This window comes from Conger conger, chromosome 2 (genome assembly GCF_963514075.1).
Source record: "Conger conger chromosome 2, fConCon1.1, whole genome shotgun sequence".
Classification (NCBI taxonomy): Eukaryota; Metazoa; Chordata; class Actinopteri; order Anguilliformes; family Congridae; genus Conger; species Conger conger.
Genome location: NC_083761.1, coordinates 81,836,426 through 81,851,541, shown reverse-complemented (window position 1 = coordinate 81,851,541; position 15,116 = coordinate 81,836,426). Strand labels below are relative to the sequence as shown.

Here is a 15,116-nt window from a genome sequence, read left to right as displayed (position 1 = left end):
TACCTTGCAACTGTTATTGTTGGCGTTGATGATGATGATGATGATGATGAGGATGGTGATAATGAGGATGACACCATGGGAGTGGGGCGGGGTGGGGTGGAGGGTGGGGGAACTGGAAATATTTTGAAAAGAGGGGAGCATCCAAGCTTCGTTCCGTGATTCCACAGCTCCGCCGAACTCTGAACTAGCAGTTGCGTCTGCGTTTGTGGTGACGTCATATCCACCGCTCCTGGCCTGACGGGCCCTGGAGAATCCCCACTCTCCCTGTCTGGAGACCTGTGCCCCCACCGGACCCCCCCCCGCCCCCCTCAGCAGAGACCCGCTGATGTTCTGCTTGGGTACGTTTGTGGATTTGGAACACCTCCCACCTCCCACCCCCCACCCCACACGACCATCCTTCGTCCGTGTGTGTGTGTGTGCGCGCGTACGCGTGCCCGCGTGCCAACAGGGCCTGAGACCTGCCTGCTGCCCCATTGCCCCCCCCCCCCACCCTGCTTTCAGGAGGGGCGCACGAGGATTAAAGAACCACCTGCGTTCACACGCTCGGAGACAGAGGAGCGACGACCGCAGGCTTGTTCATCCCGTCCGGATTACGACCCTCCTGATTTGACCTCAAGGCATCTCTGCGACGAGACCCCTATTCTAAGCTCCTCGTCTGCTGATTTTTTTTCTGTGGTGGGATTTTAAGGAGGGGTGGAGGAACTACCCTGGCCTGATTCGGGTCTCAGAAAGCCTGTCCCGTGGACTGTGCTCACAGTTTGAGTGTTAATTGGTGTCTGAACCCACAATGTATACGGTCCTCACAAGGCAGTAACTTCAAGGAAGTGGTCCTGGTTCATCAGCATTGCAGACAACAACTATCAGTAATTGCATTTATTTATTCATTTTTATTTTTTACCACATTTCATAACCTTCACAGCATTAACCTGTACTGTGTAACCTGTAAGTGTAAAGACTATGGGTGGTGGTGGGGGTGAGGGTGAGGGTGGGAGCAGGTATTGGGTAAAGCCCTCCGTAACCATGGTTGCCATAACATTTAATAAGTGAATCAGTCAGCCTAATGGAAAGTCTGACGCTCAAGTGCTAACCGTAATTACCCCTCCGCTGGAGCACGACGAGGTTCCTTGACCTGGGAAGGTTCCTTCCCCTGGATTTGGGCCTGCTTTCAATGAGGCTCCCTTCCAGTTAAATGTAAAAAAAAACCCAAAAAAAAACACAGAACAATCACAGCTTGTGTTTCTATTATTATTATTATTTTATTTTTATTTTTTTCATAATATCTCTGTTAGCCGCCCACCTTTTAGGATATTTATTTTTGTATTTTCCAGAAAAAAACAAAAAAAAAACTTAAACTGTGTTCGGCTGTGACATTTTTGCGGATTGAGGTTTCTCCTCTGGCGTCCGCTGTGGGTAGCGGCCCCTCGGCTATGCTAGCTGCTCGGCGTCGGTGTCGAGTTTCGCGCGCTGGGCTGTTCCCGTCACTCAGTCTCAGCACGGCACCGAGCGGCTGGCCTCCTGCAGCGAATGCCTCGGACCCCGTTCTGATATATCGCTGAATATGATCCGGACGTCTTGTGCTTCGGCGATCCTTCCGGAATTTTCCCCAAAAATGTCCACCGACCGTTGGCCGTCGCGTGATTGCTGGTGCTCCTCTCTCACTCTCTCTCACTCTCTCGCACTCTCTCTCACTCTCTCACTCTCTCTCTCTCTCTCTCTCTGCTTTACCACTGTTTCGGTGACATCGCGTCCGTCTCGTCCCGATTTTTATTACATCCGTGTTATCCGTTTTTTTTTTATTTTATTATTACCGCTGGCCGAAACTAGGAAGCTCGACTGCTCGTGGGGGTCACTGTAGTAGCAGCAGGTGGCTCTGTCGTAATTGTGTGCATATATCACGGGTTCTGGGAAGTGAGAGAGTGCTGGCGTGGGGGGGTCTCTCTCCCCCACCCCAACCTGCAGAATTAGGATTAAATACGGCAGCCATACTTCTGTTCCTGCTATGTTAATGTGGTGAAATTACATTTTACGTGAGAGCGAGAGGGAGAGAACTAGAACTAGCCTGGTTGCATTTTTTTAAAGCGATTATGTGTGGGCTTTCCCCGAAATCCACCACGTAAGCCTCCTGCACTGTGCTCAGAGGTCGTGTAAACTCTGCAGGCCTCTGGCTCCTGGACCGGGCTGTCACCAGGCCTACTGAGCGCTGACGTTGTTGTTGTTGTTGTTGTTGTTAAGTTTCTTTATGCCTGTGCTTTCGCCCTGTGCCCCCCTGTGTTCCTGTGTTCAATCCTGTGCCTCCACCTGTGTTCTATGCACAGTTTTTTGTTTTTCTCCTTTGCCTGCGTTTGCCATCTTAACCATCCTTTGCCTTGGTTTTTTTTTTTTTTTTGGTGTGTTAACCTGTGCCCTATTTCCTTTTCTTTTCTTTTCTTTTCTTTTTTCCGCCACGCCATTCTGACGGCTGGGCTCTGGGCAGAATCAAATTTGTTCTGTAATTTGAAGGGAAAAGTTTAGACGACTTGAATTGGAGCAGTCCCAATATTCACCTCTTTATAAAAAAAATAAAAAGAATACAAATGCGGTCGGAGAGGGAGGGACTCTCTTCCTGTCCTAGTTGCTAAATTGCAACCCCGTCCTGACCTCCCCTGGGCATCTGTTCCAACAGCACGCTTGCGTCAGGCCTGGGAGGCGAGCTAGGAACAGTGGACGCGTTTCATAATTCATATCAAGTAGCCTAATGTGGGTGCCAACTTTAAAGTGTTGCTCGAATTCCGTATGTATTGCCGTGTTGCTTTTAAACCCTCAGGGTACTCCCTGTACCACGCCCCGTCGCCCTGGTTTCTCTTCCCTGGAGGGGCAGGGGGTCAGCAAGCCTTCGTCCTCAGACTTTTACTCCCGTGCCTGTCCCCTCTCGTGTCCTTTCTCAAAAAACTCCCACACCTGAACGCTGTCGTAGACATGGCGGGTCATTTCAAAAGGCAGCTGATCTAGGATCAGTTTTTTTTTTTTTTTTTTTTTTTTTTTTAAAGCTCATAACGGAGAGGGCTACGATAATGACCCTCGGGATGTTTTAGACCTCATCATCATTAATTTTATCCGCAGCCCTGTTTTCTGTTGATTTGCTCCGTACCATACGCGACTTGGCGGTTTTTCTGGCAGCCAACCTTGCATACAGTCTTCTGTTCTGCTGAGCCTTGCGCGTTTTATTTGGTCAGGTGGCGTCCACACCGACACCTTGGAAACGAGCATGGTTTCACGCCGACTTTGCGCATTTCTTCGTAGGATTAGCGCGCAGGAATAAGCCCTGATACTTGTGCTCGTTTTCTTTGCCATTTTGCAGGGACTGCACTAAAAAAAAGAAAAGAAAAAAAGAATTGTGACGAATGGTGTACGGAACCTACATTAATTAGCGCAAACTATCATTTGGCGTCATGGATGACAGCTCTTTTGTTTAGCCAACTATGTGTTAGCATTGTTTGTGGCACGTGCAGTCTATTATTTCACAAGTCAAATCAGTTTCTGCTCAACTGCTCCGTCTATAGTGTCAGCGCCAGTTCGGACAGTTTCCGTGGTAACCTCCCCCGCGGCCTGGCCCCCGGTCACGGCTGCTCTGCAGCTAACATACGAGGGTGAAACAAGGGCTCATGTGACCGCAGGCTGGGGTTCACAGACCGAACAACCGAAGCAGTCCCCACCATGCGTGTGTATGACTTTTCTAATAATGCATGTTTGAAGCACCTTGAGTCTTGTTTTCACACACCTTTTTGCCATTGACTTTCTTGTGATGGACATCGTAGCGTCGTATTTTATTGTGCTATCACTGCATTAGTCAAGAGTAGTCCGTGTGATCGCCCACTATAATGACTTGGATTTTAAGATTGTTAAGTTTGTAGTAGGCTATGGAAAATGTTGGATTCATTTCAGTGGTCAGTTAATGTCATTCCAAACACGTACCAAATTCCGGGCAAACCACACGCCGTCTTATTAATGAGATGTTTGACATTTCGCTTTCGAGAGACTTTTCGTGCAGCCAAAATAAAAGTAAAGAATCTAAGCTATAATAATTAATTATATATATATATATATATATATATATATAAATCTATACTCATTCTGTAAGTACAGTTCAGTTTTTGTTTCCTTATTTGTTATTTGTCCATAAAAATATTCTGTCAAAAGTTACGGTAGACAAAAAAAAGAAGGACAAAGGTGTGTTACCCTAGGGCAGGAATATGTGATTGCATGCTGTGGAATTTGAGGAGTGTAAAATTACACATTCCATATATCCAAGGTATTCCCAACCTCACAGAGCTGGTGCACTGGTGTCCAGGTTTTGTGTTTAATCCGAATCCCTAACCGCGTAACGCGGACCGTTATTGGGCTTCGTTACGCCGGGTGACGGTGTGTCGAGTCGTTTGCTCCGTGACGTGACGGGCGCAGATGACGGAACTCGGCGAGACTCTAGGTAGGGCCTTCTGCGATTGGCTAAAGTGAGCTTCGGAGGCCTTCCAAACTCTGCAGTGTTGTACACGACGAACCGTTAGGAACCGATCATACACTCTCGCACTCCCAACTGACAGTTATAGCTATTGCAGCCGAGAAACACAGATTCAGCCAGCTCTGATGGGGGGGAAAGAAAAAAGAAACAGTTCCATTTTAAATGGGAGTGTGTGATTTTCCTGGTTGTTGATTGTAACCTAACCTGTGTGTGTGCACCCTCTATTTCTTTACTAGTATTTCAAGCCCAAACACGCATACACACACACACACTCACTCGCTCGCCTGGAGACCCCTCCTTATTCTGCTGTGCTATCAAGTCGAGTTGTTAACATTTGCATGCTTTTTTTGTTCACGTACACATTTAAATGTGGACGAGTGTAAACATGAACTGTTTATAACAGTTGTTTGGAGTGCGATATGTATTTATTTATTGGCAGTATTGACGTCAGAAGGTGAATTTAGTCTGTGGAGACTATGTTCTGGAATGTTCTGTGTTCTGGAACTGAACTGTCTAAGGTCTGAATGTCCTTTTTTTATTTACGTACATTTTTTGAAGTTTGTCTACTGATGCGTTTTCTTTTGTAAGATGTTTAATGTAATGTAATGATTTAAACAAAAACAAAAAAATAACGTCAATTTTTTTATTATAAAATGTGTTGCTGTGTTTAAAAATGTGTGATTCATTTTTGTGTATTTATCAGAATATCAGACAGGCCTGTAATACTGTGCATAAATAATAAACAAAAGAAGAAGAAGAAAAGAAATGTAGATTGATGGTGCAGCACACAAGAAAGAAACGAGTCTGAAAGTTTTCTGTAAAAAGTGCTATAACCATTCGTAACAAACATGACAATGAACATGAACGTTTTTGCAAACTGAACTCTTCTCTCTTGATTGTCTTTATTCTTTTGTACTTCTGTTTTTCTCTTTACTTAACCAGGTAGGTAAATGGGGAAAACTGCTCTCTTTTGGAGCGATGACATTGGAAAGGAATTTCCATTGGAAAGGTTCGGGAAGGGCTAGGGAGCAGACGTCGAGAGGCAGTGGTGGGAATTCAATCAGGACACATAGGCTCAACACCCTATACTGGTGACATGGCATCTTCAATGACCACACTGAGTCAGGACCTTAGTTGAGGTCTCATTCCTAAGACCGTACCTTCTGCAGCACGCTGTCCCCATCAGTGTGATGTAAGCATATGTTGGGCCAATAGACAGGACTTATTACAGTAGGGCTGCCTAACCCTACAAGATAATCAGTTTGTCTTTCAGGTTGTTGGCCAACATTTCAAAAAGACGTGTCTGTCTCTGTCTCTGTCTCTGGCTATGACATGCCCCCGCACACATGGGGAGGCCTGTAGTGTAGTGGGTGAGGTAAATGACTGGGACCCCGCAAGGTCGGTGGTTCAATCCCGGTCTAGTCACAATAAGATCCGCACAGCCGTTGGGCCCTTGAGCAAGGCCCTTAACCCTGCATTGCTCCAGGGAAGGATTGTCTCCTGCTTAGTCTAATCAACTGTACGTCGCTCTGGATAAGAGCGTCTGCCAAATGCCACTAATGTAATAATTCAACGGACCACTCGGAACGGGCCACAGGCCAAAAACATGTTTTTACCATGTAGTATTTGTTCTACACTTGTCAAGTCAAGTTCATTTGTATGGCACATTTTCATACACAGGACAACTCAAAGCGCTTTACAGAAAACATAGAAAGACAATCAATGAAGGTGTTATTAAAGTTAATTTGAATGTAAAAAACTATTATACTAAGTTAAAGGAAAGACAATAAGTAAAACAGTATACAACGATTTAAGTATATATATATAGCACAGAACATGAACGTTTTTAGCTTAGTTTTAAAAGTGGTTAGAGTTTGGGCATTTCTAATATCTGCTGGGAGTTTGTTCCTGCTGTGGGTGGCATAGTAACAGAAGGCTGCCTCTCCATGTTTTGTTTTAACTCTTGGAATAGTTAATAAGCCAATCAGATGACCTTCGGGTGTGCCTTGTATATGAATCCAGGAAGGATAGATGGTTCAGTGTGTAGGAACCCCCCCCCCCCCCAAATCTGTCTGTGTTGACGTTGACATACGTCTAAAAGCATCTTGCGTAAGATTGATATTCTGCTGCCCTTATTGACATTCTGCTTTGGTTGTTGGTAAGACGAGAGTGACGTATACTTAGCAGATGCCCCTAGTTCAGATTGACCTACATGGCCCAATTTTACAGCATGGGCTGATACACGACTGTATATTTACTTTAGCAGATCGGGAGAAGCGAAAGGCTGCCATGGCAACACCACACCTGGGATACCTCTCGAAAGCCTCCCAAAGCAGGGCCTCCCACTTTGACACATTCTTGGCTTGCCAAGTGATTTATTTACTGTATTTATTTAGAGACTCTTCAACTTGTAAGGCATTTTACCAGGTGTATCTGCCACAGTAGTCATACCGACAACCAGAACTAGTGTAAGGTCAGCAGAATGTCGATCTTGCACTAGATGATACTTGAAGCGATTTCAAAGTTTTAGACAAATTTGCAAGTCAATGAGCTTGATTTCGTGTACAGCTATACAATGTTTTGGTAGAGAGTGTCTGTCTGTATATTTCCAAACTGGAATTTATGTATTTATGTATTTCCAAACCCAAATTATAACAATGTATTCTTCAGAGGGTAAAGAATCCCTGAAAGCAGGAAGTGTGATTAAAGCAAATTAACACCTCATTAAAAACAATGGAGCTTGCAGTTGTGCAACCAGCATAGCCTGACAGGGTAGTACTAGCAAGCCTAGACTTGAGGTTTCGCTTGACAGGGAAAAAAATTATGGGTAACCGTTTGTAAATTATAACTCGCACAAAGACTTTAAGAGTTCGCAGGGTATTACAAGCAAATTATCCCATTACTATTACTACAGTTTCCTAGTTCAGTCCACGCAAACAATACCCCTGAGGAAGCAAATCCGTCGCCTACAATATGTATCTACTGTGACAAATGTGTTAGGGAGTTCAGTCACCCAACCTCGTGCTGCCCCCCCCCCCCCCCCCCTCGTTCAGGCAACCGCAGACCTCTCCCGTTTCTCCGTCCCGTGTTTACCTTTCCCCCACAATCCATCCTTATTTTTCAGCTTTAGTAAGTGCTTCAGAAAAAAAAACGTTTCACTGAACCACGCGTGTTTACCGCCAACTTGTTTACGACGAACACACAACTCGGTTTTGCCATGTCTTGAGATATCCCCCCTCATCGTTTCCTTCGCCGTACGCTCTCTCTCCTCCCATACGAACACGATTACAGTGCTGCGTATTGCATGTAGACGGAATGGACGTATTCAAGAGCGGAACCCGATGAATGTAAGCAATTCAGTCTCTGTGCTTTGTCATAAAACGCATGTTTACATGTTAGCTAATAGACGTAGTTATACGTTATATTGTTATTTTTATCGCACACTTATCGAGAACACGGATGTCTAATTTGGGCTTCGCTGTTTATTTACAGTAGGCTTTACTGATATGTAGCCTAAGCTTGTTTTATGAACGGTTACAGCAGTTAAACTCGACATTGTTATTGGAGTATATAGCCCATCTCATTTCAGGATAAAACAGGAGTTTTATTTTGAATGTATCACGGGGTTATATTTCTTGCTGATTTAGGGGTATTTTATGTCTTACTTTACTTTACATATGCTATCATTTCCATTAATATGGTACCGAAGAAAATATCTGGATATCTGCCAATCTCGAACAGCATTCCGCTAATGTCAACTTAAAATTAACTCAGAGAATTCCCACGTGAGTTAGTTATAACTGCAGCCAAAATTGGAGCTAAAGTAAGAATATATTTTTGTTTCACGAAATCGTTTCCTACGATCATGCTTTCAAAAAACCGTAACTACATTTGACGTAGCCTACAATAACGGTAGTTAGTCTATTGGAGGCTATGTTTATTGTATAATTAAATACGACGAATACAAATAAATAGATTATATTATAGTGGCAGCTTTTTTTATTTAGAAGAAAATTACGTCTAGGCTACCTCAGGGGTAACGTAGATTATTGCTTCCCGTTGATTGTTATTATCTTTGTTCGTGTAAGCATACATTTCACATATTTCGGTGATCGATGCATCCAGTCTTCCCCATGTTCCATCCGTAAGAATGGTGAGAAAACGGTTAACAGTGGGACATATCTTTCGCCCTATTGGGCACACTTAAGAACTAGCTTTTCATAAGCTCTCAGTGTGACCGGCCATTCTGAAATTATTGTTTTCCAGCAACAGTATTAGCCTATGCAGTATTAGTACCGCTTGTGGTATGAGTGTCTTATGTGTGCTTATCGCTCCCCCGAGTTTCCGGGTATTTGGGAGCCCACATAAGTCCTGGTTTGCTTATACACTCACGGAGCACTTCATTAGGAACATTTTTACTTTAGTGCACCTACTTATTCATGCGATTATCTAATCAGCCAATTGTGTGGCAGCAGTGCAATGCTACAATCATGTAGATACGGGTCAGGAGCTTCAGGTAATGCTCACATCAACCGTCAGAATGGGGAACATTTTTTATCTAAGTGACATCGCATGCTCATTGCGAGCCGCGACGTTGGCGGTTCGAATCCGACCGTCTGACATTTGTCGCATGTCCTCCCCTCTCTCTCTCGCTCCCATTCTTCCTGTCTCTCTATACTATACTGTCCAATAAAGCTGAAAAAGGCCTAAAATAATAATAATAATAATACCAACTACATGAGAGATTAAAATTTTACACACACAAAAAAAAAAAAACCCAGTGTTTATGAACTTATCTCACTAACCGTATCTGTGCTGATAGTTTCCACTCTTTATCGTCATGGCAAGGGGCGGCCGGAGAGAGAGGCGCTGAGGCCGAGCGAGGGCCACGCTGCCCCCGACAGGCGGGGAGGTGGAAGCGCGGGCATGGAGTCGGCCGGGCCCGGGACGGGCCCCCCGGGGAAGGAGCCCTCCGACAGCGACTCGGAGGAGCGGGACCAGGAGCGGAGGACCGAGAACGGCGGTCCGAGGGCGCGGCCGGAGGCGCCGGACGGAGGCTGGGGCTGGGCGGTGCTGACGGCCAGCGTCCTGGTGCTGGCCCTCACCCTGGCCTTCCCGTCCTGCATCGGCATCTTCTACACCGACCTGCAGGCGGCGTTCCAGGCCAGCAACAGCGAGACGTCCTGGGTGCCCTCCATTATGACGGCGGCTCTGCACGCGGGAGGTACGTCCGTGGTGGTGGTGGCGGTGGTGGTGGTGGCGGTGGTGGTGGTGATGGTGGCGGTGGTGGCAGCAATGCACGGGGCGGGGGGAGGGCGGTCATAACGTTCTGCGCTTCGGCTCTTGTGCGTTCAGCTCGTCGAACTGGTTGTTGGTGTTTTTGTGATTGTTCTTTTCCAACATTCTAACTCGGCGTTCTGGAACTCTGGAACTCGGCGTTCTGGAACTCGGTGCTCTGGAACTCTGGAACGTTGCGTTCAGTCGGCGGGACTAGCTGCAGGTGGAGAGAGTCGAGCTCCGTTTGTGACCGGACGAGCTGGGGAGGCACAGAGTGTACCGGGTCTTTCAGAGCGCGTCGCGGCGTGGGGACTTTCCCTGGCAATCTGCTGTCCGGCTACGTAATGCCGTGAAGTCCTTCTTTCGCGCATTGCAACTATTTATTGTTTTATTTCTGGTAACTATGGTTACATATAGTTACCCCCCCCCCCTTTACTAAATTACGTATGTGTATGTGTGAGAACTGTACATGTATGTGTGTATGTGTGAGAACTCCACATTAATTAACATAGTTAGACGGTGTCACATAATTGCCCCCCCCCCCCCCCCCCGCCACTGGGATTCAAACTTAAGCCAGTGATTCAAATGTAGACCAGAAATTCAAACTTAAACCAGTAATTCAAGCTGGCATATGTAGCTCGAGTGACTAGCGGCACTGGCTGTGCTCCGTGACGTAGAGTTGATCTGGGCTCAGAGAGAATCGCGGTGCGTACCCGGGTGCGCAGCTGTAGCGGGTGCCATCGTTCGGTCCGCGGTGTTTGGGTTTTTTGGGCGGCGGAGCAAGGTCGGCGTAGGACCCCGGTGCCAGGGTTCCTCAATGATTAACCCCCTGCTCTGAGCGTGCGGTCTGCCCGGTGCCTCCGAGGGAAATGACTTGAGGTCTCATTCAAAATCGCTTATTTGCCTATGTGAGGCGGACTGGGCGGAATGCCCTTTATTAGTTGCGCTGTTACACACTGTTACATACTGTCAGTGGGCAGGTGAAGTGCCGTTCCTCTGGCGGTGGTGCCATAAAGGTTTACAACCTTCCACAACAACACACAATTCTATTCCAGTAGGCCATAGTCCCTTCTCTGCACCTTGTTAGGGTGTGTGAAGGGATGACAAGGGAAGACCATCTGTTCTCATGTTAATCACGACTGGTGCAATGGTCTAATTTCCACAGCAGTAAACCGAGTAACCATCCAGGAACCTAGGGAGACCTGTGGAAACCTGCCCCACCTGTCTACATCTCTTGACCAGCACCCACCACCTGGAGAGCAATGCTTCTAAATCATCCCTCCATCCAATCATTATCTTAACCCGCTTATCCTGAACAGGGTCACAGGGGGGCTGGAGCCTATCCCAGCATACATTGGGCGAAAGGCAGGAATACACCCTGGACAGGTCGCCAGTCCATCGCAGGGCACACATACCATTCACTCACACACTCATACCTACGGGCAATTTAGACTCTCCAATCAGCCTAACCTGCATGTCTTTGGACTGTGGGAGGAAACCGGAGTACCCGGAGGAAACCCACGCAGACACGGGGAGAACATGCAAACTCCGCACAGAGAGGCCCCGGCCGACGGGGATTCGAACACGAGCACGTCCTTTCCTTTTTTCTTTCGGAAAGCGTTTGTGGATCCACCTCTCTCCATCTGCCACGTCTGTAACTGACCTGTGGATCCACCTCTCCCCGTCTGCCACGTCTGTAACTGACGTGGCTTTTAAGAAACCCCCCAGATACACCAAAAGATGGAAGTATCTTTCACGTTTCCCTCTATATACCCAGGGCTTACAGGAAAAACAACAAATCATCAAATAAAGAGTCACAACACAGCAGTAACAACAATGGCCCTGCTGATGTTATCTCTGTATGTCCAACAAATCTGGTTAACCTAGCACAGCTGAATGCTGACTCACAGGTAACTTGCATTACCTGTGGTTTATTCCTTCTTTATTCAGCTACCAGTGTACCACACCACCAATGACACCAAACTATTTCCCACATCACTATCACTATCTAAAGACACTAAACACTATATGTGGGAAACCCATGGTTTATACAGTACTATTTAATGGAATGTAATGTAATGTTTCGAACTGAGGTTTGAACGAGCAACGGGCATCCCTCTTGCCTAATAAGCAGTTGACCAAAGAGGAGAGAAATGTGTGACTGGAATGAGCCTAGGGCAGCACGGATGGTGCAGTGGGTAGCACTGCCGCCTCACAGCAAGAAGGTCCTGGGTTCGAATCCTGGTCGGCCGGGGCCTCTCTGTGCGGAGTTTGCATGTTCTCCCCGTGTCTGCGTGGGTTTCCTCCGGGTACTCCGGTTTCCTCCCACAGTCCAAAGACATGCAGGTTAGGCTGATTGGAGAGTCTAAATTGCCCGTGGGTATGAGTGTGTGAGTGAATGGTATGTGTGCCCTGCGATGGACTGGCGACCTGTCCAGGGTGTATTCCTGCCTTTCGCCCAATGTATGCTGGGATAGGCTCCAGCTACCCTGCGACCCTGTTCGGCCTAAGCGGGTTAGGATAATGAATGAATGAATGCATGGAATGCGCCCTTGATGTGCAAGAGATTTCCTCTGTTAAAGGACGGGCAGGTTGGGTGGGGAGGTTGGGGTTTGTCCCCTGAGGCTGCTTTCTGTTGAATTAGAATCTGTAACTGCCATTTTTTTCTGCCACACGCTTTAGTGCCTAAGAATGAGGGTTGGCTCAGTCTGTCTTTAATTACACAAGCCTGTTGTCCTCAAGTCTGTGAGCTCGTGTGGCGTTTGCACACTCACTGTAGCAGCATACCTGGCGTAGCTGTGCTTGGCCTCATAAGAGCCTGTTCGTCCTGTAGATTTTCACTCCAGCCCTAACAAAGCCACACCTCATTCAACCGCTATGGATCTCGTTCGGCTGCTACTTAGTACGAGCAGGTGTACCGAATTAGGAATGAAAGGTTAGATTATAGATTTCCAGGAACGGGGTTGGGCAGCGCCTCACAGCAAGGAGGTCCTGGGTTCGAATCCCCTTCGGCCGGGGCCTCTCTGTGCGGAGTTTGCATGTTCTCCCCGTGTCTGCGTGGGTTTCCTCCGGGTACTCCGGTTTCCTCCCACAGTCCAAAGACATGCAAGTTAGGCTGATTGGAGAGTCTAAATTGCCCGTAGGTATGAGTGTGTGAGTGAATGGTGTGTGTGCCCTGTGATGGACTGGCGACCTGTCCAGGGTGTATTCCTGCCTTTCGCCCCAATGTATGCTGGGATAGGCTCCAGCCCCCCTGCGACCCTGATCAGGATAAGCAGGTTCAGATAATGGATGGATGGATGGGTTGGGCAGCCCTGCTTTACCGCCACACTGCTTGGCTGATGGATTGATTTCCAGGGCAGTGAAAGTGCTCAAGGCAATTCACTGCAATCAAACAACATTAAGTGCAGAAAGCCATCGCAATACAACACACATAAATTCAGCTCGGATTACACCCACATAGGGGCGTCTCGGTGGCGCAGCCTGTAGAGCACTGACCGCATGCTCATTGCGAGCCGCGACGTCGGCGGTTCGAATCCGACCGTCTGACAATTTGTCGCATGTCTTCCCCTCTCTCTCGCTCCCATTCTTCCTGTCTCTATACTATACTGTCCAATAAAGCTGAAAAAAAAAGGCCTAAAAAATTACACCCACATAGGCATAGCATGCAGACATGGTCAAGCGGTTCAGCTGTTTTTCAGACCAAATGAATAAATGTGATCTAAGTGACTTTTGACTGTGGAATGATTGTTAGCGCCAGACAAAACACATCCAGTGAGCAGCAGTTCTGTGGGCAAAATGCATTGTTAATAAGCGAGGTCAGCGGAGAAGAGCCACACCACCAGTGAATAACCACACATTACAACAGTGGCGTGCAGAAGAGCATCTCTAAACACACAACGCGTCAAACCTCTAAGTGGATAGGCTACAGCAGAAGAAGGCTAAAAAATAAGTCTAATATATACCTAATAAAGTGCTCACTGAGTGTACATGGGCTTCAATTTATTTCCTTCACAAGGAAATCTCAAGGAGACAATGTCGCTGGTTGGCTTTTTGACAGCCGTCCTGTGTGAATGTTGTTTGTATTTCGCCCGTACAGTGTGGATAAACGTGGACTGTGTGGGAGTGTTTGCACTGGCACAGTGTGAGGGGCTGGGCTTGGAAAAGCAGTTGAGTAATATTAATAATAATAAAGACGGATCTGACTGTTACAACTAATAGTTGGTTTGTGTTGGCTTTTTGACAGCCGTCCTGTGTGAATGTTGTTTGTATTTCGCCCGTACAGTGTGGATAAACGTGGACTGTGTGGGAGTGTTTGCACTTGCACAGTGTGAGGGGCTGGGCTTGGAAAAGCAGTTGAGTAACGATAATAATAATAATAACGACGGATCTGACTGTTACAACTAATACAAATCCTGGTGTAAACGCCGGCTGTGACCGGCTTAAAATTACCGGCTGCCAGCACTTTATGAGGTATTTATTTGACTTATTGGTCTTCTGCAGCTGTAGCCCATCCACTTAGACGTTTGACCTTAGAACAAAATAACCTTAGAACAAGGACCTTAGGACCTTAGAACAAAATAACAGTGTCTTTCTCAACATTTTACTGTGGGGCACTTACACTGAAATATGACCCAAAAAGATGGATTTGCCATGAGAACAAGACAATAGTAATATATAGATATATTATCACTATGACTAGTGCAAATGGCACTTGGCAAATATTATTTCTTGGGTGTGGAAATCAGCCTTGCTAGTTTTAAATGGATTTATCTTTTATTATTTTACTAGGTAGGTCAACTGAGGACTATCTTTTCTTTAACAGTGAAAATCAGGAGAGGAATGCAAGGGATTATGCAGCCAATCGGATAGGTGGGTGGGGTGAGCATGTGGCCAATATACCGGGGTCAACACCCCTGTGCTTTGGACAAATGCCCTGGGACTTTTTCGGACCTCAGTTTAAAGTCTCATCTGAAGGCCAGCATCTTCTACAGAGCCAGTACCCCCGTCATTATGCTGGGGCTTCGAAATGTCTGTTTGATCTGGAAGGTAGAGCGCCCCCCTATTGGCTGATCATTACCTTTTTCCTGCTGCGTCCCACGAAGAAGGTACAGGGTGGTATGGTAAATACTAAACGTTTGCCATTTATATGGCGCCTTTATCCAAAGCGCTGTACGCCCATTCACACACCAACGGTGATCGGCTGCCATGCAAAGCACCAACAAGCTCGTCAGGAGCATTTAGGGGTTAGTCCCTGCTCAGGGACACTTCGACACACCCAGGGTGGAATCGAACCGGCAAACCCTCCGACTGCCGGACAACCGCTCGTGTCACTGCCCTCGTC

At 46.9% G+C, this 15,116-nt stretch overlaps 1 protein-coding gene across 2 annotated transcripts in view; it reads left to right on the top strand.

Moving 5' to 3' along the window:
* Positions 1-7,594: 7,594 nt before the first annotated feature.
* The window catches only part of slc16a5a (solute carrier family 16 member 5a), an 18,836-nt gene continuing 11,314 nt past the window's right edge, over positions 7,595-15,116 (top strand). Inside the window, exons 1-2 of one of the 2 annotated variants that reach the window (XM_061225402.1) lie at positions 7,595-7,842; positions 9,344-9,719. In XM_061225402.1, coding sequence (XP_061081386.1) covers positions 7,837-7,842; positions 9,344-9,719 — 382 coding nt within the window. In that variant the 5' untranslated portion in view covers positions 7,595-7,836. Of the gene's footprint in view, positions 7,843-9,317; positions 9,720-15,116 lie in introns of both variants that reach the window. The other variant, XM_061225401.1, reaches the window with a different exon arrangement.